This window comes from Melanostigma gelatinosum (assembly GCF_949748355.1).
Source record: "Melanostigma gelatinosum genome assembly, chromosome: 4".
Lineage (NCBI taxonomy): Eukaryota > Metazoa > Chordata > Actinopteri > Perciformes > Zoarcidae > Melanostigma > Melanostigma gelatinosum.
In genome coordinates, this window is record NC_136637.1 from 5,980,992 (window position 1) to 6,004,936 (window position 23,945).

At 42.4% G+C, this 23,945-nt stretch overlaps 1 protein-coding gene across 1 annotated transcript; it reads right to left on the minus strand.

Moving 5' to 3' along the window:
- Positions 1–2,751: 2,751 nt before the first annotated feature.
- Positions 2,752–23,913, minus strand: myo7ba (myosin VIIBa; the record flags this gene model as incomplete). Its single annotated transcript, XM_079267137.1, has 47 exons — positions 2,752–2,867; positions 2,962–3,081; positions 3,168–3,251; positions 3,397–3,513; positions 4,537–4,722; positions 4,994–5,103; positions 5,205–5,292; positions 5,443–5,556; positions 5,646–5,751; positions 6,273–6,428; positions 6,761–6,917; positions 7,486–7,637; positions 7,721–7,842; positions 7,933–8,114; positions 8,232–8,398; positions 8,489–8,615; positions 10,029–10,146; positions 10,248–10,415; positions 10,498–10,725; positions 11,390–11,563; positions 12,052–12,171; positions 12,272–12,398; positions 12,488–12,648; positions 12,745–13,044; positions 13,128–13,298; positions 13,392–13,604; positions 13,682–13,891; positions 14,952–15,170; positions 15,261–15,345; positions 15,445–15,539; positions 16,455–16,547; positions 16,652–16,810; positions 16,933–17,073; positions 17,171–17,340; positions 17,425–17,560; positions 17,639–17,849; positions 17,982–18,121; positions 20,300–20,419; positions 20,509–20,585; positions 20,666–20,819; positions 20,965–21,078; positions 21,166–21,308; positions 21,421–21,542; positions 22,684–22,868; positions 23,422–23,574; positions 23,670–23,771; positions 23,896–23,913. 47 exons carry the CDS (start codon positions 23,911–23,913, stop codon positions 2,772–2,774), a joined length of 6,711 nt encoding a protein of 2,236 aa, XP_079123263.1. The 3' UTR covers positions 2,752–2,771.
- Positions 23,914–23,945: the final 32 nt, after the last annotated feature.

Sequence of the window (23,945 nt, forward strand, 5' to 3'; positions counted from 1 at the left end):
CGCTGTCCTATGACCCCCTTCACTCTCCCTCAAGATGTTCTTGGGAATGAGACTGTAGCTCTTTTTGTGTCTCAAAAAAATTTGATAACAAGCAAGGGAATCCCAATGGGAGCCGCTCGTTTGAACCTTGACCCCACCCTTTCTTACTCCGTCCCCCTTCTCCTCAGAGAGCCACTTGTGCTCCACAATAGCCTGAGTCAGAATAAGCGGCACATTTTAGCAGCGGGGAGAAGAATGGCATGCCTCAGTCGCAACGAGACGTCGGGTATGACTCCATGGAAACGAGGCCCAGTGGTGCGCCGAGTGCCTTTAGCCGTGAACTCCCACCCCCCCACTGATAGTTAGAAGATGGACTGTGTTGTTCATTTAGAAGTTTATGACTAAAGTCTCAGAGATGATCTTTTGTAGCTGGTGTATTTAGCTCTACATAGGGCCCCATTCCCTATAGGAGAGCGAGTGGCAAAACAAGAGCAGGGAGGATTTGGGGGGGGGGGGGGGGGGGGGGGGGCACGCTTGAAGGAAACAGAGGACCTTGTTGGTCTCTTGCCTCCTGGGGGCATCCTGAATTGGAATGCCCAAAATAATCAGTCACATAGCCATCGGACAGATGTGGAGAGAGTACCCGCTGGCTGAGGGAGGATAATATTTCTTTCATACAAGCAGATCACAGCTGTGTGTCACACACATCGGCCCTTTCTCTTCTCTGTATCATCGATATGCAAATAGAATTCTGTAGACTTGAATGGAGGCTTTATCTGTGCAGGACGGCGGAGAAGCTTTGACACCAACCACCCTGTTAATCTACTGCCAAGCGCTAATTGGGACAGTCCCCGGCTTTTGTTTTGGGCTGCTCGGCTCTGTCTGCTGCGCGTCTCGTAACCCCGGAGCAAAAACATTGCCTTGCTATCATAAATGTGTCATTCTTCTTACTGCGGTGGAGGCTCCCGGCTGCTCCTGGAAAATAAGATGCTCTAAACAGGCTTCCACTGGGAAAATGTTTTATTTGGACATTTTAGCAGAACATTTTCATTGAATAGTTTGTTTTCATGGGCAAGATATCATTTGAAGCAAATATATTTCTAAAGATGGATATATTTAAAGGTACTCTGTGGAGTTTCCAAACACTATTAGCACTATGAAGCAATGTTTATATTTGTGTTTGTATTAGTATTACACAAGGATGCACATGTACCATGGTTGTATTATAAAAGTGGATACAGCAACCTTGCATCCATTTTCTTCTAGTGGCCATTTGGGGTATTGCAACAAAAAGCATCTTTCCCATCGACCACCATTCTAAAAGAGACGTCTACAAAACTTTTGACAGGACACCTTCAGCTATAAACATAGACAATTATTACTATTTGTGACGTATATATTTGAGCCATAGGGGGTTCAATCATTGTAAAACTTTTCCAAAGCCCAGAAAAATGATTTCTATTTCTGAATGACGGCACCGCTGTAAAGTAGCATGCCACGTGCAATTTTGCTGTGTCTTGGAAATGAGAATATTAGGGATTTTAGCATTTATTATCTTACATTTTGGAACATTATCTTCATTGTTTGCTGCTGTTGCCATCTGTATAAATAAATTAATGGTTTCAAGCAAGTCCCTTTGAAGCATTCATGAACACACAGTCGCCCAATCTGGATCAGAGGCATGATGGGATTAACACTAGCGCGCATATTTAGTCGGTCGCTTGACGCCGCAAGTAACACGGAAGTCAGCAACTTGTTTTCGCACCATGCGAGCAATTCTCATTGGACTGAATAGGCGCCAACTTGGGGTCCAATATCCAGTATTGTAGTTACAGTTGCGACCCCCGAGGATCATCAGGTTGGTGTTCGTGACACCAAAGGCGCTGTCCAATCATTATTTTCTCAATAACCATCTGAAATGATCTTGTGGCCCCCTAGGAGGTCCTGACCCCAAGGTTGAGCACCACTGGTATAATACATGACATGTAACCATGCAAGTATTCATGTGATTATTTATTGACAGTTGGTATTGATAACTAGCACTAAAATATGTGCTAACTATGCCAATAATTAGGCTGCAAGCTAGCAAACATGGCTGATTCTTTCAAATAAAAAAAAAACATGGGTTTGGTGTTTTATGAGGAAGAAAACTGTTTCAACACGTTAGGCCTGAGAGATACACACAATGTGTTTTGGTGAGATAAAAACCAAACTTTTGTTTGTTTTCAAGAAAACTCCACAGGGCACCTTTAATGTTTTTAAGGCAGGTAGATTAATATGGAGCGTAATTAGTCTCAATAGCAGTGACTACAAAAGAAAACAAGGTTTACAAATATGTATGGAGATTTGTGAATAATTTTACAAATTAATTTTTCTATCCACAAACAAATGCCACCAATAATTTATTCACAAAATTTCATACATATTCGTAAATCTTCATATTTGTGGATCATGAACGACATTGTTTCACTGAGACGATCTTTTCACAAATGAAGGGTTGTAGAAACCGTGTGCACAGTATTAGTTTTACCTCGAACGTCTGTTAGGATTATGTTACTTGAACATACAACAAAGAAACATCAGCTTTAAATAAATTGTGAGAAACCTACAACAACTTTGTTTTCTTCAATTCATCTTCTTCTTTTTTTACTGAGCACAAATAAAGTTGATTGCACTTTCAAAAACAACCTTTCCTGCTCTGCCTCTATGTGTGCATGAACTACGTGTTGAATATGTTGGGTTTAAATCAGCAGCTACAGGCTGAAGCTGCATCGCGTTCTTGCTGCTCAGGCTCACATGTTGAAGCGCTGGTTCCTGGTTTGCACTGCCCTCTGCTCTCTGAGGTACATTGTGACATAGGAGGTTATGAGATCATCCATCTTGTAACCCTTTTTAAAGAAAGACACAAAGATATAGAAAAGGACAACGTTTTACTTACTGACAGTTTATCATTTAACACACGTGTCTAATGATAGATCTTACCAGTGATGTTTCACACAGGAACTTGCTCCCCTTGACTAAACTGCCAATAGTCATGTGAAAGTAGGTGCTTCCACTGCACCAGTTAGCGATGCGGTTGAATGGGTGATTTGCCAGCACATCCTTTACAGGAGAGAGAGTTGTTAATGGTGAAATACAGGAGCAACATGTCAAAAAGGGAATAATGTCAAATTGTATTTCTTCTTCACCTTGGTTTTAGGGTGGATGATGGTGAGTCCTTCCTTGCTGACAGCTATTCGCACAATATCTGGGAAACTTGGCTCTGATGTTTGCTGAAAAAAAGAGTCATGACTATTTACTGTCTGCAGATATGCAGGTACTGAGACAGAGAGCATCAGATAAACAAGCCACCCACCAAACCCAACCATAGATTGCAAGATACATCACCGTCTGTGCTGCTGTCACTGCAGCCCTTACCTTCACTTCAAAGAATGCACAGCCGAACGTCGGCCAGCGGCAGACCACCTTCAGAAAAGCCGCCTTAGCTTCTTCAACGGTCATACCAGCTTGCTTGTTAAAAGAGCTGACGATACTCTGAAAATGAAAAACAAAATACACATCAGAGTATGATGCAACGCTCTTGTTTTGTAGAAGTTTTGTGCTGCTTTTAATGAGGTTAATGATTTCTCGACACCCCCACAGCACTTCAGGCAATATTCTCATTGAGCTGAGATAGGGATCACACGAATGGCATAATGGTGATATTGTTCGTGTGAGCGATTCAAAGAAGAAGTTTGGTGACACTCTAGTCTAAAGGATCGTATGTGTATCCGCAGACTGATGTATGGTATTCCTCTGTGCCATAGAGCGGCAAAAACAAATAAAAACCCATCAACGAGCCACACTGTTACACTGGGTGACTGTGTATTAATCCACGGCTAAAAATAGTCCCCAACAAAATGTTACTGTTTACTCTGGTTTGATTAATGTCGTCTGAAAACTGCAGTGCCCAGCCAGTCGTTTGAGGAAATGACTTATCTACAAACGATATATTTGAGAACAGTTTTCAGCCATGTTAGCTGTGTGGCTCTTGGGAACGTTAGTTTTGGTACCAAGCAAAAAATCTCAACTTTTATTGGATGGATTATCAAACAATTCCTAAGAGATATTCATGTTCCCCTCAGGTTGAACTGTAATCACTTTGGTGTTCCTCTGGCTTTTAATCCAGCCCCATCATGACATCAAAAATGTCACTTTGTTCAATACTGTGGTTTATGACTTCACTATATTGTCATATTCTGAATAAAAAGTGGAATCATCGCGTGCATGTAAACACAGTCAGTGTCATTGTGTTGGCACGCTGAGTTGGCGTTTCACTCAAAGTATGCGTTGCCTAAGTACAGCCTCAATGAGCCGCTCGCCTGGTTGTCTAGATTCCTGGTAAAGGTGTACTTCGTCAGGAACGAATGAGGTTGCAGCGTCACAGACAGGATAAGGAAGTAGGAAAGTACTGAGAGAGAAGCTGTTGCATTGTTAGTTTTGGTCTTGAAATGTGTTGACAATAAGAAAAACAAACAAATGAATAAATGAAACCAGTGAAAAGAAAGCCCCTGATACCTTCTTCCATTCATTTTCAGACATGGCCTTCAGCTGGTCGGCGGGCACCAGCTCCTTCAGCATCTTGGGAATCATGACCAGCTGGTTCTTGTCATTGCTGACCTTGATCCTGAAGAGCAGAGCCGCAATGTTGAGCATTTCCTCTTTGGTGCAAACATGATAGCCTCTCAGGTACTTTGGTAGCTCCTGGAAGAGAGAAAGATATTTGATAAAGTCTGCTATTGTGGGAAGTTTGACCTTTAAACTAAGTTGTTACTGACCACATCGTTCATTATCTGTAACTCTCCAACTGGTCATAATGAAACCAGAAGGAGCAGTCGGGAACTAGTATTGATACTTACATATCAATATGTCAGGTAAGATTATGTTAATGGAAAGTTTTGGCTTTCAAATCATGTGGAAAAACTAACCAGGCTGGACAATGTGATGGAGGCTGACCAGCATCATTCATATGTACCTGAGGGAAATGGAAGATAAGATCGGCCTCCGCATCTCTGCCAGGGATCACATTGAACCACAACTTCCTCATGAAGAACACAAGGTAGGGTACGTTGACTGGCCCGCTGCCTGCAGAACGCACACACACAACAAAGAGGGTTTTTTTACAGGCAAATACAAAGAATCGTCAAAAGTCAGACTGGCGCTCCTATCAGATAACGGCTTTTTACCGTCTTTGATCCTCTTGGCTTTCTTGGACCAGTCTGTGATTTGTCTCAGACTGTCAAAGAAGTAGTCTGTGTCATTCAAACCGAGAACCTGAAATAAACAAACTTTATTTTACAACCAGCGGAGCGATAAACAAACTTTCTTTTACAACCAGCGGAGCGGAAGTTCATGAAAGAGGGCTTTGTAAAAGAACATGCATTGAAAAATAAAAATATAAATATCATGGTTTGAGAAACACACCGTGTCGTTTATTTTGACAAAAATGCTGAATCCGTCTGCTGAAGCCAGACCGAGCTTCTTGCTAATGTTCTGGATGAGATCCTTGATCCTGGTGTTTGTCGCAACCTCAAATATCTGAAGAAGGGTAAGAGAAATCACTGGGATTGCTGTGGGAATACATTTGGCTTGTTTCTGTGACTTTAAACATACAAGGTGTGCGTTACCTCCTCTGTGTCGTTGGGGAAGTGGATTTTGTGGAAGATCTGGGTGCTGTTCTGCTGGATGGCGTCTACTTCCGCCTGGTGTGGTGGGAGCTTCCTGGACTCCATCCTACACAAGAACAGCCAATGCACATGCTGTTGCTGTTGTCGTTGTTTTTTACGATATCATTTTTGACACTCAGCCACAGATTGAGTGCAGATAAAGAAAAGAGCACACACTAAATAAAAAAGGTCTCTTGGAGCTTGTCGCCGTTATGGAAATCTTACTGAATGTCGAATGTATTTATAGAGGAGGCCATGCAAATGGTGACTGTGGTCATGTGAGTGAAGGTGATGCAACACATGTCAACCCCAGCATTGCTGCAAGCAGGTCCTTCCTTAAACTCCACAACTTGCCCCTCGACAAACTAGAATTAAGAGTCAGTCAACTTCAGTTATGTTAGTTCAGTCTTTAGAGAGCCTTTATGTTACGAGAGATTAAAAACACCAGGCGAGCGTGACATTTCCTCTTCTCACGTCGTGGTGACATGTCACACACACACACCCTCTGTCTCACCACACACACACTTCATCTCGTTCACCCTTCTTTGAAACCAAGGGGAAGCGTTTGTGACGTATGCTATGGCTGACCTCAGAGAGGTCTGCAGACGCTGCAGGCAGTCGGCAGCGAGGGTCTCTCTGCGGCGAGACTCCAGAAATCGCTGAGTGTGCCTGAGAAGAGACTGGCTGGGAGGGAACAGGCCGCAGCAGAGCCACAGCAGCTGCCAGCCCTGCTCTACGCTGAACCTGGGGGATGGGAAAGGGCAACAAAGACACAAATGCATGTAGGACACAAAAAAACATGATTAAATGGAGTCTGGAGTTCAAAACCTTTGGGTTTTGGGGTGTTGGGGGATGGGGGGGTTACACTTCAGTTCCCCTTCTAGAAAAATGTCAAATGTATCTTCTTCTTTTTATTAAACTCTTTGTTCTTCCTACTGTCTAAATAAATGAATCTATTTACAGAAACAAAAGAATGTATCATTACATTCGAGCAACTGCCCTATTTTCAGTCCAATGCATCGTAAACGGAAATATGACCAAAGGGATGGAGAAAAGTGAGTAGAACATAAGCGCACCGGTTGTTATTGCTGCTCATCTGCTTCATGATCTGGCAATAGATCTCATCCCTGAGCTCCTCATTTTTGGTGGCGGGGCTGAAGATCTGGTCGGTGAGCTCCAGGTGACTCTGCATCTGCTTGGTGGGGTAATCTCCCATATATTTCAGGATCGGTACTCAACAGTCAAGGAGGACTTCACAACATGACTTCAACATCCTGGTTTCATGAACTTTGAAAATATTGTTAGCTGGCGATGCAATAGATAGAGAAGTTGTCGTTGCTTGCTGGGGTACAACAGATCAAGCGATTCCTGTGAGGAAAAGTTTGGATATCAAAAGTGGACCATGACATTCAGATGAAACGACCTGTCAAAGCAAATGAGCAATTCACTGTAGTTAAGATACAATGAAGGTACTTTAGGGCCTGATTAAGCAGCTGAGTATCTGCTCATTGCTTGGGCGAGGGTCGGATTCAAGCACAGTTTAAAGGAACGTTAGGTCAGGGTTAGAGAATGGTGTCTCCTGCCAGAGGGCTCGGTAAACTTAGACACTGCAGGGCCTACTGACACAATTTTACATTTTACTGGGATTCCACAGGAATGCTCAGCCAACTTCTGGCACATTTCACCATGTGTATTTTTTTAATATTTGAAGAAATCTAAACCCCCTGACATAGGCTCATAGTGAATTTATGGGTTTAACTCTCGTGAAAAAAAGGTTAATCTGGTGTGTAGAGGATATCAATGAATGCCAGACTGGCTTTGTTGCTGAGCTCTGGGTTGCCCACAAGTTTCTTGAGGAGGGGCTGTCTGATTGGCTCTCTGGAGTTCACCCACAGCCTCTCGGGAGCGGCGTTCCTGGACATCACCTGGCGGTTCACATCGTTAGTGGGCTGCCTGTGGGATCAAGGTATTCCTGCCGTCAGTGCTGTTCCAGTAAGCATTATCCTGCTGGGAAAAAAGAGGACATTTCCAGATACCTGAAGTACTCGAGGGAGAATTCTCTCAGCGTGGCCGGAGCTAATCTCGCCACCGTTCCTGTTTCTTTTTGGTTTTCCCGTATGATGTTCTTCCTCTGGTTAGGAGACAAGTTGATCAGGCTCTGGAAAAAAAGAAGAAACATATGTAATACTCCTCAGATCCTGCGCACAATAACTCGTTTGAGAAGGATGCGTAATGGACGTCTCCGTACCATGACCTCATTGGTGGGTTTGCTGAGAGTTGGCAGGATTAAGATGGCGTCGGTGGGGACGGCTCCCGTTTGTCTCGTTCTCTCATTTTGGCCCTTAATCCAGCCACGCTGCTGAGAAAACTCGTCATCTTTGATTATTATAATGAGCTCTCCTTTCTTGAAGCTCAGGAATGTGGGGTCATCTGCAGAGGAATGAAAGTGGAACCCAGAAATCAGTTAGCAATTAGCAGCAATGAGCGACCCTGAAAGAGATAATTCAGCTGTGACCATATGAGAGAGATACAATCAGAGCCTCTGACCTCGCCCGTCGGCTTCCTTCAGGGTCACAGCATACTGAGATCTCTCTCTCAGTCCACTGAGGAACATTGTCACCAGCTCTGACATGTCCTCCGCTGTGCCTCCGCTCAGAGTGAAGTCTCCTTTCAGTGTCAGCAGGCTCACTGCCTGGCCGGACGCTTTACCCTCCCTGGGAGTCAAAACATAAGTAACACCACGCTGTTTTAGTGGGCCATTCCTCATTGTCAAGTTCTTCCTTCTCCTCTAATTCGGTCTCTACCTTACGGTGTGGACTCCGGTGACTTCTGGGAAGGAGAGCTCCAGCAGCCTCTTCTCTCGCTCGTCCAGGAAAGTGATACCGGTCCAGTTTATGGCCACAATGAACTTGCTCTTTGGCAGCGGAGGGCCTTAAAAAGAGCGGTGGAACAAACAGGCTCATTAAATCAGGCCTCACGGGAGATATGACGTACATTCATGAGCAGTAAAGTGCTGCCTGCACTTCCTGAATCATTGCAGCCACCCTGAAGGACAGAGCTACATTAATGTGTACAGTAGTAGAGGCTCTATCATTAGTTCACAGATATGGGGCATCGGGAAGTGAGGCGGCGGGACCGCGGGGTGTGGCCTTCTTGTCTCATTTGTACGGAGTCCCTTCCGGGCCTCAGTTATCATTTCACATTTTCCATTGTTAACATAAATTGACACCACATGGGCCACCGTAGTTCTATGACACACTTGGAAAGGGAGGGCTGAGCTGAGGGGTATTTAGTTGGTTGCCACTACATCTTACACACTGTTCCTTTAAGTAAGAAGAGGTCAAATGTGATTTGATGGTTTATAAAATACATCTGACAGGAGGTCAAACAAAAACAAACGATGTGTTTGGATTGAAATGAAGCATGAACATTCATAAATTGTCCACTCCATTAGCTGTGTTCAAGTGAGGGATGGTGTTGTGGAAGCCTGTATAATTACTTTTATCTCACCAGCATGTTGCCATTTGATCTGCTGGGTTAATCATCCACCGTGTCAGTGAGTCAGAGCACATTCTCATTAAACAGCTCGGATGTATCGCTTTGCAAATTGGTTGTTCACAAGCTAAACCGCAGTAAATCAGAAATCCAAGGAAGGAAGAAATGTTGTTCCTGGCCCACTTATTCACTCTTAATCAACTACTTTGCTTGAGTCTTAACCCCAGTGGGGTAGTGCATATATAAATATCCTTGTATATTACAGTCTGACATACATATAAAAAGCAGCAACAGCTAATTGCCCAAAGGGAGCTGGTTAAGAAAAAGAGCTTCCCGGCTGATCATTAAAAGTCTCTCTATGTTCCAGAGGGAAGTGTAGATATGTCTGTGTTGTACTGTACACGTTTCTGCAAACTTTTGATATTCAACATTTGAGGAAGGACAATAATGCAAGGTTTTGAAATAAGACTTTAGCAGAAAATCCGATAACTCAAAATACTGTTTTTATGAGATATACAGTATACTAGTGTATTTACAACCTAGATATCATTCTGTAAGATATTGTACATCTAAAGTAATCGATTCTATAAAAGGTACAAATGAATACAGAAACTATTCTCTAATAGTCTCTAATAATAGAGTGCATGATGCCTTCCATCACTTTATCTCTTAAAGTTTGAAGGATTTCTAATCCAGCACAAAACGCATTGTTTTCTTGTCACCCTTTGGTGTAAACGGCCTTATACATTATCATGACTTGCTTTGTTTAAATTTATATTCAGATTTGTGAAAGTATAAAATACTTAACGACAGAGAGGCGGGACACAGTCAGTGCCGATAGACGCATACCTGACAGTTTGACAACTTCAAAGAAGCGAGAGAAGAACATGGGCCACTTCTCTCGGGCGCAGTCCACCATCTCTGCCTTCACCGACTCTGCCTTCTGTCTTGAACTCAAATACGGACCCTTGTGTGGTTCAAGAAAAAAATAGATGGAAAACTTTAAACTCAAGGCCATTGTAGAGCCTTTGTTTTTGAATCACCCTCCAGCACTGTGATAAGACTGACCTGAGCATGAGCAGTGCTGACCATCTGCACCCATTTGCCCTCTGACATGGCCTCCAGCAGAGGGTTGTTGATGCAGTCCTGAACAGCCTCCTTCACGTGTTCTGGGCTGCTGTCGGAGCCGTGCTGGATGTACAAATGTTTCGCAGCCAGCTGGACAAGATCATCCTCCTGTGAAAGTGAAAGTGCGGGGGGTCAAATTTATATCTGGGAAAACGACAGGAAGAGAATAATCATCCAAATATAAGCCCACCTTTTCACTCTGGTACTCCCCACACTTCAGACCGTGGACGAACTGCTTGTAGATGAGGTCTGTGCTGATCTTGTCCTCCTTGCAGTCGTGCCAGGGGGTGAAGACCTCCTTGCGGAAGAAGAGACGCCAGGGAGCGTGCTGTTCCTGCCCTCCTCTCCTCTTCACTTCCTGCTCGCACTGGGAGATGGCGTCCATCACATGCTCCCGGCCGCTGCCCAGAGCCCACACCTTTAGGACAGGTCAGCACTTCAAGTTACGGACATCTAGATATGCTGAAATCACTAAAGCAGGACGCCGCAATAGATTCTGTCTTAATATAAAGTCTTTAGAAAGGTGAGCCAGTGCAGCTCGCCCAGTGTGCACAATACACCTCGGGACCCCATGAAAACTTAAACATCTAGTTTTGGCTCGGCCTTAAAATTTGTATGACTATACGTCCATGTTGTTAAGATATTTAGCATGTTGTAAGGTGATGAGCACTGACAAAACAACAGGAAGCAGCCTATGTACTGGCACCAACTTAAAAATGTCAAACTCTAAATATAAACAGACTAATAAATACGGTACATTGAAACTCTGTGACTCTCCTCCTCTGTGTGTTTGAAATGACTCATTAACATTAACTGTCACTAAACTAGTGCTTGTGTAAAAACAAAAATAGGGCATGAACTTGTATTTATTTGGAATAAATTTATACAGCGAAAGCTCTTAAACACCATTTTCTGTTAAATCCTGTTTTAAGACGCTTTAAAGAATAACAATTTTTCAAATGATTTACCATTTATGAAATGGCTTTCTGCGGAGCTTTGCAGAGATGGTATGTGCAGGACTCAGTCCAGATGTACCCATCACCTACTGTACTAAAGGAATATAAACGCACTGGACTGCGTACCTTCTCATACAAGGCGACGTAGACAGAGAAACCGAAGGTGTCTTTGAGCTTGACTTTGTTAGAGAGGAGCTGGCAGATCTCTTTGGAGGTGGATGCTGAGTCGACGGGCAGGTTAATGGAGCATCCGTCCATCAGACTCACAGACACAATTATTGGCTTTTTTGTCTTGGTTGCCTATCACAGTACAGAAAAAAGTGACCATTGATTCAACAGAAATGAGATGTCCTGTAAGTGTTAAAGGGTCAGTTCATTCAAGTTACAAAAGAAACATGTTATGGATACAATTCTGTGTCTCTGAGAATTCAGTTGCCGCCACAATACAATTTAGGTTTATAGCATTTTGTTTGTGGTGCTTAAAGCATAGAAAAATTACATTTACTAAATTCCTCTCTGTACAACAACATCCCAACTTTCACTGTCAACACTTTTCAACGGAACTACTTTCTACCAAAGAAATAGTCCCTATGAAAACTGTGACTTTGATTTTTTTGAATGGGTGCCATCATAAATCTCAAATTCTCAACCTGACCTCCATCCCGACCCACTGAGATAATGTCTTTTTTCTTGATTTGGGTCAAATGTGAACTTTTTTAAATCTTTCATTCAGAAATCATGAATCCATTTTAGACATTTGCCAGAGCATCTTCTGTCAGTCTCAGTACCTGCAGCTCCAGCCAGGCTGGAGGCTCCCCTCGCACTCCGTTCATCAACGTGCGCCGCAGCCTTTCAGCACAGTGGGAAGCGTAGCCTCCTGGAGCGAAACGGATGAAACTCTGCAGGTACTGCCAAGACGTAAGAGATAAGAAGAGATGAGTGAAACATAACCGCGTCCTGCACACTGTTCATGAGCCCCGGAGCAGCCGGTGCAGCTGTTGTTCTTACCCGTATAAAGCGATCACTTGGAGGGAAGATGCCCAGACAAAGAGACAGCAGGATCCAGCCACGGAAGTAGCTGTTGCGATTGTTGTTGTCTTGAAGCTGCTTGCAGATCTGACAGTAGATTTCATCCCTAGACAGACAACAGACACATATTGTATGAGGAGAGACTAAAGACAAATACTTCAGATGTATGTGATTTTCAAAAGGAGCTTGTGTTACCTAAGGTCACGTCTGACAATGGCATATCCCACGATGATGTGGAGTTTTTCGAGCACCGTCAGCGGCCGGTCCAGGGTGGGTCCTTCTCCAATCATGGTGTCATTGTCCTCCTTAACAGTCTGCAGGGTGGGAGACTTCGACACTTCCGTCAGATCATTTGACTGTAAGAAGAAGAAAAAAACGTCCACAAATATGTTTGAAAAAAAGTGAGCGAGAACTTAACAGCAACGCTAATAGTTTTTAAGCTTACTCCTCACCTCTTCCATGATGATGGAGGGCTTCCTGAAGCTTGAAGTGGATTTGGGGATTGTATTTTCTTGGACAGTGGATGCTTTTCTGTTTCTGGACAGTAAGTCGGTGAATGTGGATCCCTTCCTTGTTCGAGGGCTCCCCTCTGGAACAGTGTATCCCTTTGGGTTTTGAGCCGTCTCACTGGGCGCAGCAGAAGCCTTCCTGTTTCTTGTCAGAATGTCTGTGAAAATGGAGGCCTTCCTGTTTGGTGTCGGCTCCTCGGGTACTGTGGTGGGCTTCCCTTCTTTCTTATTCCTTAGCACCCTCTAAAGCAGTTGGAAATTATTATTTGAAATATATGATCAATTAATGTTCTACAGAATTAGGCTGTATTCAATATTATATTTACCTGATCCAGTCCAACCATGTGGCTGAGACGTCTGTCCTTTCTGGAGATCAGGTCCTGCGGCATAAAGCGCTCCTGCGTGAAGGCTCCCTGGACCTGGACCTGGACCGGTTTCTTCGGATCAGGGAGGTCTCCCATGAACCTCAGGATGATCCACCACACAGTCAGAGAAGCCTGATGATAACAAAACAGAAACACCTATAAAAACAGATATTCCTCAGGTAAGAACAGCTGAAATGATAAATCGAAGTGGTCTGAGAGAAGCACCAGGACATCTCCTTCATCTTCATGGTACAGCAGGGGCTGCCGAAGCCTCTGGCGGATGTGGGTGTGGGTGGCTGCACCCTGAAAGTACATGGAGGCAAATTTGGAGAAGGAGTACTCATCCAGGTCATTGTCATCCTCTTCAGGAAGATCCTCCTCCATGGGGATGTCGTCGATGTCTATCTCCTCCATGGTAGTCTTTTTCCCCTCAAACTTCTGGAAACAGATAGACAGGCATGTAGAGACCGACTCTACAAGGACCACAAAATGTGCAAAGCTTTCGCTTTCCAAACCTCATATCCCACAGGTGCTTGCCCCTCCTGCCCTCCGACCGTAGGGGGCAGGAAGTCAAAGATGCTGTCCACCAGCTCCTGGACGGTAATGGTCTCAGTCTGAGCTTTGGCCTCCATCTCTTTCTTACGCCTCAGCACTTCCTCCAAGTGTCTCTGTCTCTCCAGAATGACCCGCTGTTCTTCTTCTTTCTCTTTAGCAGAGAGGTACATCTGAAAGAACACACAACATAAGAAAAACAACAGCATCCTGAACCTCAACTGCCGGAAAAATGTCTTTAACTGCCGAATTAACCATGTAACCAAAATAAGATAGTTTGGCTAAAAGTAATGGATAAATAGCTGAAATGATATCATAAAAGTAACTGATAAATGAACGAAACAGTTAGCTAACAGTAATAAATAGTTCAAATAGTAATTGACATGTGGGACATGACAGGTGGTGTGACGTCCCTGAACGTGTACTTGGGTTCATCTGATAAGGATGAGGAAGTACAAAAGGGTTTGGCAACCCCATGTTGTACCAGATAAAACCTGTCGGGACTTTAACCTTTGTAAGAAATTTGAGCGTAGAACTGTGTGTCTAGTAGATATAATAAAAGTGTTTAAAAATGCATAATTAAGAATTCATAATTAGTCATAAACATAAGTGTTTTGGAAATGCATAATTAAGATAAGCATAAAGTGTTTTAGGATAAGCAGCTAGAAGTAGAATTTGAGACATGAAGCTTTTGCCAAAGTTGCAGAAGTTTAACGTTTATACTGAAGGATTATTATAGAAGGGATTAAGCAATAACTGACAGTCTTTGAATGTGTTAGGAGCTCAGGGACAGAGAGTCATGAAGACAGGCGTTTACAGAAGTGCACAGGGAAGTTAGCTAACAGAAGTTGAGATAGACGGAAGGGGAGGAGTTGCAAAGGGATATGGGGGCGGGAGATACAAAGTGTTTTTCTGCCTCTTTTTAGCGTGTGGTTGCCTGGGACGGCTGTGTCCTGGGACCAGAGGTAGTTTTTTCCAAAGTGGGTTAATATTGTAATATTTCTTGGAGTAATTTACTCCATTGTGTAACTGTAATCGTACTTGCATCAGTGGGATTAAATTCCTTTTAATTGTAAACCAGTTTTGGTAGATTTATTGTTGCAGCGTGTCGACTGTACAAAGCAGCTGGACACGTGGTCAGGCCTCCTCGCTGTGGAACAGGCTCAATTTCCACACCTTCTTTATTATTGTCATCCAGAGAGGGTTCTTTGTAGTTCTTTAAGTTGAACTTACATCTGTTTTCATCTTTTTGATAGCCTTTCTTGCCAGCCCACCCCTAGCGTGAGCCTGCAGGAGGATCACAGCGTTTCTCTTGCGCTTCCATTCCTTCCTGGCCAGGTATCCCCTGACTCGGGCCTGCAGCACGAGGGCTGCCTCACGCTGCTTCTTATACTGGAAGCGGAGCTGACGAGACCGGGCCTGTGCCTGCAGCCTCGCAAAGCCCAGCTGGACCTAGAATTAAATTAGAATTGAAGGGGTTCATTGCATGCCAGTCCTATATTTTCACTTTGATACATACTCATGTGTTAAACAAAGACTCACCACTTTGTACAGCTTTCTGCCTTTGTGTCCTCTCCAGCATTTCTGAATGACAAGCGCCCCTGCCTTTTTCCTCAAAAACTCTCGCCTTTAGAGTGCAAGAGTCATACAGACACAAAGCTGTAAGTCACATGAGCAACAACAAAAAACAAGTACGGTAGCTCATTTTACAGCTTTCGTCCCATACCTGTATCTGTAGCCTCTCAGGACTTTCTGGATCAGAAGCGCTTTCTCATTTAGTTGTTTCATTCGCTCCAGTTCGAGCATGGTGTCATGGAAGTCCTGAGAGAAAACAGTAGCAAGATGATGTTTTTTTATTTTATAATCAAGCACAGTAGTGTTATGAGTTAAATGCTAACACCAGCATGCTAACACTCCAACAATGGCTAAACATTCTGCCGTTTAGCAGGTACAACGCCTTCCATGTTCACCATTTTAGTTCAATGCGTTAGCATGCTAACATTTGCTACTTTACAATTAAAATAAAGTACAGCTGGCTGATGTGAATGTCATTAGTTTTGCAGATATTCAGCCATATACCGCCCAGACGATGTCGTTGCATGAAAAGTCAGGGGATCATCAAAGTTGTGTTGTGTTTATGGCAATCCATCTTCCCTCAATTTCAACCTCATGTTGACACCAAAGGAAACGTCAGGGGATCACCAAAGTCATTACGATTTTTTTAGAGACCCCTAAATGTCTTAACAAAATGTCATGGCAATTCATTCAATACTATTACAGTCTGAACCAAAGTGGTGGACGGACTGACCAACCGACAGACCAAACACTGCCAAAACTGGAGCCACGCTGCTAGCATGGCGAAAACTAAAAATTATAATTCCTCAAATTCTATTTGTCTTTCATTTTTTTAGAATCTGACTAACTGAATTTGAGCAACTTGAATATAGTTTTTTTTCTAAATGTGGAAACATGAGTTTCATATTTGAATTTGTGAATCCTGAAGTAAACATTTTAACTTAATTGACTTATTTGAAAATTCTAAAACATTTTAAAAGTAAACTGCTTAAATAGTACAAACTCAGGGATATTACAATTTCAACATTAGCTATTCAGCATTGTTTAAATTTAACAATTAGGTGTTCAGTTGCTTCTAACATTCAAATGATTGTGGCTATTGTATTCCTCCACCCATATCCATCAGTAACAACAGACTGTACATCAAACGTAAGGCGGCACCTTTAGGAATAGCTTTGTCTTGCCAGTCTTCCAGTCGCCCTCTCCAGCAAGCACAGACTCACAAATACTTTCACAGCATTTCTCTTTCCTTTCCTGTCGTAGCAAAAAATAATCATCACACAAACACAGAATGAGAAGTTGAGAATAGGTGTGAAGAGATCATGACCAAAATGATCACGTTAAAACCTTCAACTTACTGTTTTGGGATCACAGAGGGAAGTTTTCAGCAGGACGCGGTATCGATTTAGAAACTCGTCGAATGTGTAGCGGAGGGGATATCCAGCTTTCCGTATCCTGATGGTCTCCATCATACCAGAGTAACGGAGCTGGCGCATGCACAGCTCTCTGTCGAACAGCTGAGACACAGAAGGGGCGTGCAGTGATTTACTCGCACCAAAATGTTTCATTCAATTTTGGCACAGATTTAAGATTGAAGTATTATTTTGGTTGGAGTGAATGCAGCTTTTATTCCCCTCACCATGGGCTTCTTGAAGTCATTGGGTTTAACACAGCGTATGAAATAGGGCTGGCACACAGTCAGTGTTTTCATCAGGGAATCCAGAGACTGACGGAACTGGCCAGTCAGAGTTGGCACTCGCTTCTTGCCATCAGTCGCTTGCTGTCGGACACGACAAAATGTCACATCGTGTAAGTATTTTTTTATTTTCCAACTGATTATATCTGCGTCTAATGCTGAAGCTAAAGGCTGCACTGACCCGGAGGCTGTTGTTGGCCGTGGTGATGATCATCTTGGGGTTGACGCTGCTCTTGAGCTTACTGGAGGACAGCACATTTTGAAACGCCTGCTTGAGGAGTTTATTGGTGGAGGTCTCCACCAGTTGAATCAGATCTGAGCTGAGGGCGTCACGGTTTTTCTCAAGGAAACCTCAAAACAAGACGGACACAATAAGACCATCACACAGGACTTGGGCGAGAATGATTTGTTGCTTTTTAAAAGCTTTAAAAGTACCATTTGAATCATAGTAGACCTGTCCAGCGAAATGGTTGACTCCAAACTGTGTCTCATAGTTGTTCTTGGGGGGAATATAGATGCCCCCTTTCTCATGGACCTTGTTGAGTTTGTGGAGCAGGGTGGTATCTGTGCCCTGAAAATGAACAAAAAACAGAGTTAAAACCTTTTCTTTGTGACATTAGACTTTATGAGGTACAAGGAGGACGTAGACCTTGGGGAAGTTGCTCTCCTCATCAATAAGCGCCAGCATGTTCAAAGGTGTGTTGGCCAATACGTCCAGGGTGCGCTGGTTGTCTTTGTAGTCAATTTGCTTCCAGACAATGTTCTCACGGGCATACTCATCCTGCTCCAGCTTGAAAACGTGCTTGACGAAGAACTGCTGCAATTGCTCATTGGCAAAGTTGATGCACAGCTGCTCGAAGCTGCAACAGTTCGACAAATGCAACAGCACATGAGGAAAGACAGATGGCTGGACTTACGTCAACACGTAAATTAACAATGTGTCCAGCAGAAGTAAATGCTCTAATGCCATGAGAGTTGGCGTGAGCGCCAACCTGTTGTTGTTGAAGTTCTCAAAGCCAAAGATGTCGAGCAAGCCTATCGACTGTCGGACCTCTTTGGAATCCTCGGGTGGCTTGTAAACGGCAGCGTTGATTTTGTCCACGACCCAAATGAAAAGTCTTCCATAAATAGCCTGGACAAATAATACAGAGAATAGCTGACCAATTATACACAGCACCAAACGCTGTAACAAACCACAACACATACGATCCAGAGATTCCAACACGGACAATCATGTCATTACTTATATGCTATTGTTAATGACTCTATTGTTAACTGTCTCTGCTCTTTAGGTTTATTATGCGTTTTTAGTTTTAAGCTGGTGTCTTGGCCCAGTATCCTTGGTTGCCAACCTTGGGGTAAATAATATAAAAAAACGGTGTTCAGAGGATAAATCCGAAAGACTTTTTATCTGGTGCTAACTGCAGGTCAAAATGTCCGCTTGTCCAACACTTTTACTCAGTTAATTTTAATTTGTCAGAAACAGATAACTGCATTTCTGTTAGCCACTGCTATGCTACACGTTGAGCTTAATGCTAACATATCAAAACAACATACAAACATTAGCATTAACCTCAACATGTTAACATAATAAAATGCTAAACGTTAATACAATGCTAATGTTAACATATTATATATTAGCTAGTAGCATACTAACATTAACGCTAGCTTGTATCCTTGCCTGCTAAAAGTTTGCTAACATGATGAAATGCTAAACATGATTATGCTGCTAAAGCTAAGACATTATTGGTATCATAAGCATGTATCCGTGTATTATAAAAGTTAGCAGGTTAATTAATACAATACTGAACGTGACTATGCTGCAAACATATTAGTATCTTAGTATAACACCAGCATATTAACATTAGTATGTAACACAATAAAATGAATGTTATTGCACAGCTAACATTGTATATTAGCTAGTATCACACCAACATTATAACATTAGCATGTATCTTTGCCTGGTAAAAATGTAGAACGTTTAAATGATTCAATATTAAATGTTACTGTTGCTAAAGTTAACTAATTAGTAAAACTGAGAAAATGTGCTTAAGCTGATGGATGTTGAGCTAACTGTTTAGCCCAGGGGTCTCAAACTCATTTTCACTCCGGGCCACATCAGCATCACGGTCGCCCTCAAAGGGCCGGTTGTAAATGTAAGACTGTGTATTTGTAACTACTCCTAACATATTGGTAAATAACTGTCTCTGCAATTGATTATTGTTTCTTCAAGTGTAAAAAATATTGTACATGCAGTTATATAAATGTAAAAATATATTTAAGCAGATTTCTGCTATAACTTAAATCCTTTTAATTTAGGGTTAAGAAACCCACATTACAAAGATCAAACTATTAATGAAAATATCAAAAATAAAATATCAAACACAAGTTATTACAATAACTTTGTTCAAAGCTTAAAAGTCCTTTCAAGTGTGCATTTGCACAATCCCACGTGAAGTACTTCATGTGTTGTAAAGACACGTTTAAAGTAGTCTTAACTGTACTCACAATACATTTCCATGTCAAATACAGGGTAACCAGCCAAAGAGCTGCTTCTATGACTGTGTTTAAGTATCTCATCATTTTGACTTTCTATCTCATAATTATAACTTTCTATCACAATTTTGACTTTATATCATAATTATGACTTTCTATCACAATTTTGACTTTATATCATAATTATGACATTCTATCACAATTTTGACTTTATATCATAATTATGACTTTCTATCTCAGACTTATGACTATGGGGATATTTTTATTATCAAGTCTAATTTAAAATATATATATTTTTTTTATTTTAACTTTGCTTTGTTTTTTTGTTGGCGGATTCGTGGGCTACATAAAATCACATGTCAGGCCGGATTCGGCCCGCAGGCCTTGAGTTTGAGACCCATGGTTTAGCCTAAAGAAAGAACAGCTACACTAGTGGTTCCCAACCTTTTTAACGAATGAGCCCATAAATCAAACCAGTGTTTCTACAACCCCTCATTGCAAGTGCCTTATTGTGTACAGGAGCTGTGAACATATATTTCCTTTCTTTCTCAGACTGTTGTACATGAAAGAATTTCAGAGGCCTGAAGAGGTTACATTAATATTTGATGTAGTGTCTGAGCAGTCTGAAAACAGCCACAGTACATCAGTATTCATTTTCTTTGCCTCATTCGTGGTAAGAAATTAAAAGGTTTCTCCATTTATCATCCATCAATTTTGTGAATGTTACATCCTCGCATAACTAGTATATGTTAACATGAGCTGCATTAACTTCTGAATTACATTTTTTACTTTTGAAAACAGAAATCAATGTTACCTTGACAAAGGCATCCCTGCCGTCCACAGCCTGGGCGGAGGTCAGATGTTTGGTCACACTCTCTCTGGCTGTCATGAAGGAGCGCTGAGTCAGACTCTTCTCCAGTGCTTTGGGTTCCACCTGAGGTAATGGTACAAACACAATCAGACAAGATCATATCAGCTACTTTTATTTTAATTTGTAAAAAAAATTTAAATAAATACACATTCCTCCAAAAGTTGGCTGGCCATGTTGAAATGGGATGATGTGAGGATGTCGCAGCCTTCGAGGTTATTTACTATAGTAGCTGAAATGATGTAATAAAATGTGTTTCATGTCTCAAAAGATCTACAGTACATGAATCCCATGCTATGGTGCTGTCCTTACCCTTAAAGTCCACATTGCCCAGGTGAAGTATTGCAGCGAGCAGTTTGGAGATTTCCCAGGAGTCATTCTCGGCGAACATGAGGATCTTCAGAGCTGAACGGAAGTGGGCGTATTCCTTCACATCATCACGTCCTTCGCAGCTGGTGCACTTACCCTGATGATTCGATCAAATGGTTTAAAGCTATACATGAACGCTTGTCTCATCTGGTTATTCGTGATTCACAGTCACATGTAAATTTATCTTCAAAAATCCATCAATAAAGATTTCTTTTTCACAGTTCGCAGAACTATTTCAGTACCATGGTCAGATAGTTGTACTCAGCAGCAGTCCCAAGGGAAAGAATCTTTTTCTGCTCAGCTGGCATGCCCATCAGCATGTAGTAAAAGATGTGGTAGTTTCTTTCCTCAGGCGCCTGCACATGAAAGAACATAAGCTTTACCACAAGAAAATTTGACTTGTACCATGTTATGGCAAATATATAGCTAACCAATCTTCCCACCTGACGACAAACGCGGGACTTCTCCAGCAGGTACTGCTCAATGCGGGCCCCTTCAATGGCCCCACCCTTAGTGAAGTTGATGTCAATGTACTTCCCAAAACGACTAGAGTTATCATTGCGAATGGTCTTGGCATTACCAAAGGCTGAGAAGGAAAAACAAAACACAGCATTAATCAGATTAAGTGAAAAGGGGGGATTGAGATGATTATGAAGACTATAAGGCACTATAACTTTGTGATGGTGTTTTGCTCATACCCTCCAAGATGGGGTTTGCCTCAAGAATCTGCTGCTCGATCCAGGAGTGCTGGCCGCTCACCGCAGCCAGGAACTGCAGAATGAGCTTGGTGCTCTCAGTTTTCCCTGCTCCTGACTCTCCACTTGTGGGGCAAACCAAAAAGTAAGCATGTGTCGAGACTGTTTCCCACTTAAACCTGTTTCAAAGCCCTGGTAATGTGGCTTAAAGATTCTCAACATTAACAATGGGGTTCCACAAGGATCTATTTTAGGCTCTGTTTTTAACAATCTATAGTAATTACCAAGCAGTTCTATATTGTAACTACGACTTCTACTACTACTATTACAAATATCACTACTGCTACTACTACTACTTATTCTAATGCTACTAATACTTCTACTGCTAATAATACTTCTACTTCAACTACAACTTCTACTACTATTTCTACAAATATCACTACTTCTGAAATTTGTTTAAGCTACAGAAATTGTTCATATATCAAAATGTTCAGCTCTTTCAGGAGAGGGGTGCTTTGACTTTTCATATTTGTAATCTTTAAAATTTTTGAATTAAGCTTTTTGCAATTTTCTTTTGAATGGGATCTCTATGGAGAAAATCTTCAAATCCTGTTATACTTCAACTTTCAAAGCCTTCTTCTTCCTCATACTTTCAGCTACAGACACCATAGTTAGACATTTCAACTAGAAGGTTTTTCAGCAGTGCAGTTTAAATGCTTTCGGGCTTCAACATTTTTCAGACAGATAGTCTCCCATTTCTTCATTTTCAGCAATTTTTTCACAATTAATTTCAGCTTTCAGCATTCCAACGCATTTTCAGCAGGAAATGCATTTTCTAGTATAACATTACATTACAGTCATTTAGCAGACGCTTTTATCCAAAGCGACTCACAATTCAGATTCTATCACATACACCGTAGGCACAGCTACGGGAGCAATTTTGGGGTTAAGTGTCTTGCTCAAGGACACATCGACATGCGACTGTCGGAGCCGGGGATCGAACCTCTGACTGAAGGACGGCCCTGCTCTCCACTTAGCTACAGTCGCCCCAGCGAGTTGTTTGATCCATACTATGTCAACAAATGCCTAAGTTGACATCTTCAAAGACATTCAGTTCACTTTCATGAAATACTTCAGAAACTAGGATATATGTATCCATTTGAGAAGCTGTAACCAGTCATTTTTACCTAAAGGATTCAATTAATGAATCAATCTTTCCACACTGTCAACATAATGATCTGGGATCAGCCTCAGAGAAAAGCAGACCTGATGACGCAGCACTGGTTCCTTTGGTTGCGGCGCATGTTGAAGAAGCAGCTGTCTGCGATGGCGAAGACGTGCGGCGGCAGTTCGCCCAGCCGTCGATCTGTGTACATGTGCACCTGCTCTGTGGTGTAGATGGGCAGCAGCTGGTAAGGGTTGACTGCCACCAGAATGGAGCCTGTGTACGTCTTAAAAACAGAAGGGGACGTTAACTACCACAGAGGGGCACCGTTTAGGAGTGTGTGCGTGTGTGTGTGTGTGTGTGTGTGTGTGTGTGTGTGTGTGTACATGAGCATAAATAAGTTATTGTGTTGGAAGCTCATCATACAGCCATTTATGCTACTATGCACGAAATGCTTGTAATGACTTATTAGATGTAAAGATTTCATGGATGGATTTTAATCTGCTGTGGTTCATGATATATAAAGCAAGTCCAACACAAAGCAATATCAGCCTAATTCTGCCCCCAGCATGTGATATTTTTCGTACAATTAAATGATTGATAATTGAACACACACTGCTGAGCTTTGATGACAGAGCAACACTGGGGCGGTCTCCCTCAACAGAGGCTCATTCGTCTCTATGGAGACAAACAGCACTGTGATAAACTACGGGGCAAAGTCTCGAACAGAAAGCCGATTCACAGCTATGGAGGACACAGACGAGTAAGCATTTCCACAGCAGGTTATGGACATCGTAAAAGTAGGTGGTTCAGAGTGAATCCAGGGAATAGAAACCTACGTAGATGATGCCTTCTTTGTGTCGCACCAGAAGGTTCCTGAGCAGCCCGGCCTCATTGAGGTCACCAAGCCGTATCATGTCGTCCACACCCTTCACAGAGGTGGGGTGCATGGGCCGGATGGCGCCCTCCGTCTTCTTGTTGATCTTGTGCTCCTGTGTGTATGTAATAAAAGAGTTGATCGACAGATAGAGAGGTCCTTTTTTCTGTACCTGACAAAAAAAAGGCAATGTCTTGTATGTTTTCCTACCTTTCCTTCATCATCGATCAGCTGAAGCTGTCCGGTGTCGGTCACCTCGACCTCCGCCCCGATCGGCACCCCGACACCAGAGTCCACCCATACAAAATCCCCCTAGTTGGGGGGAAAGCGTTGTAATAAAAAATGCCATACCCAAAGAACTATTCTCAAAATGACTATGTGGGCATCATGGATCTTTAGAATTATATGTATATATTACTGAGATACTCATTCTTACCTTACTCAAATGCAGCATAGCAGAAACCTGGATTAAGTCTGAAAATAGAA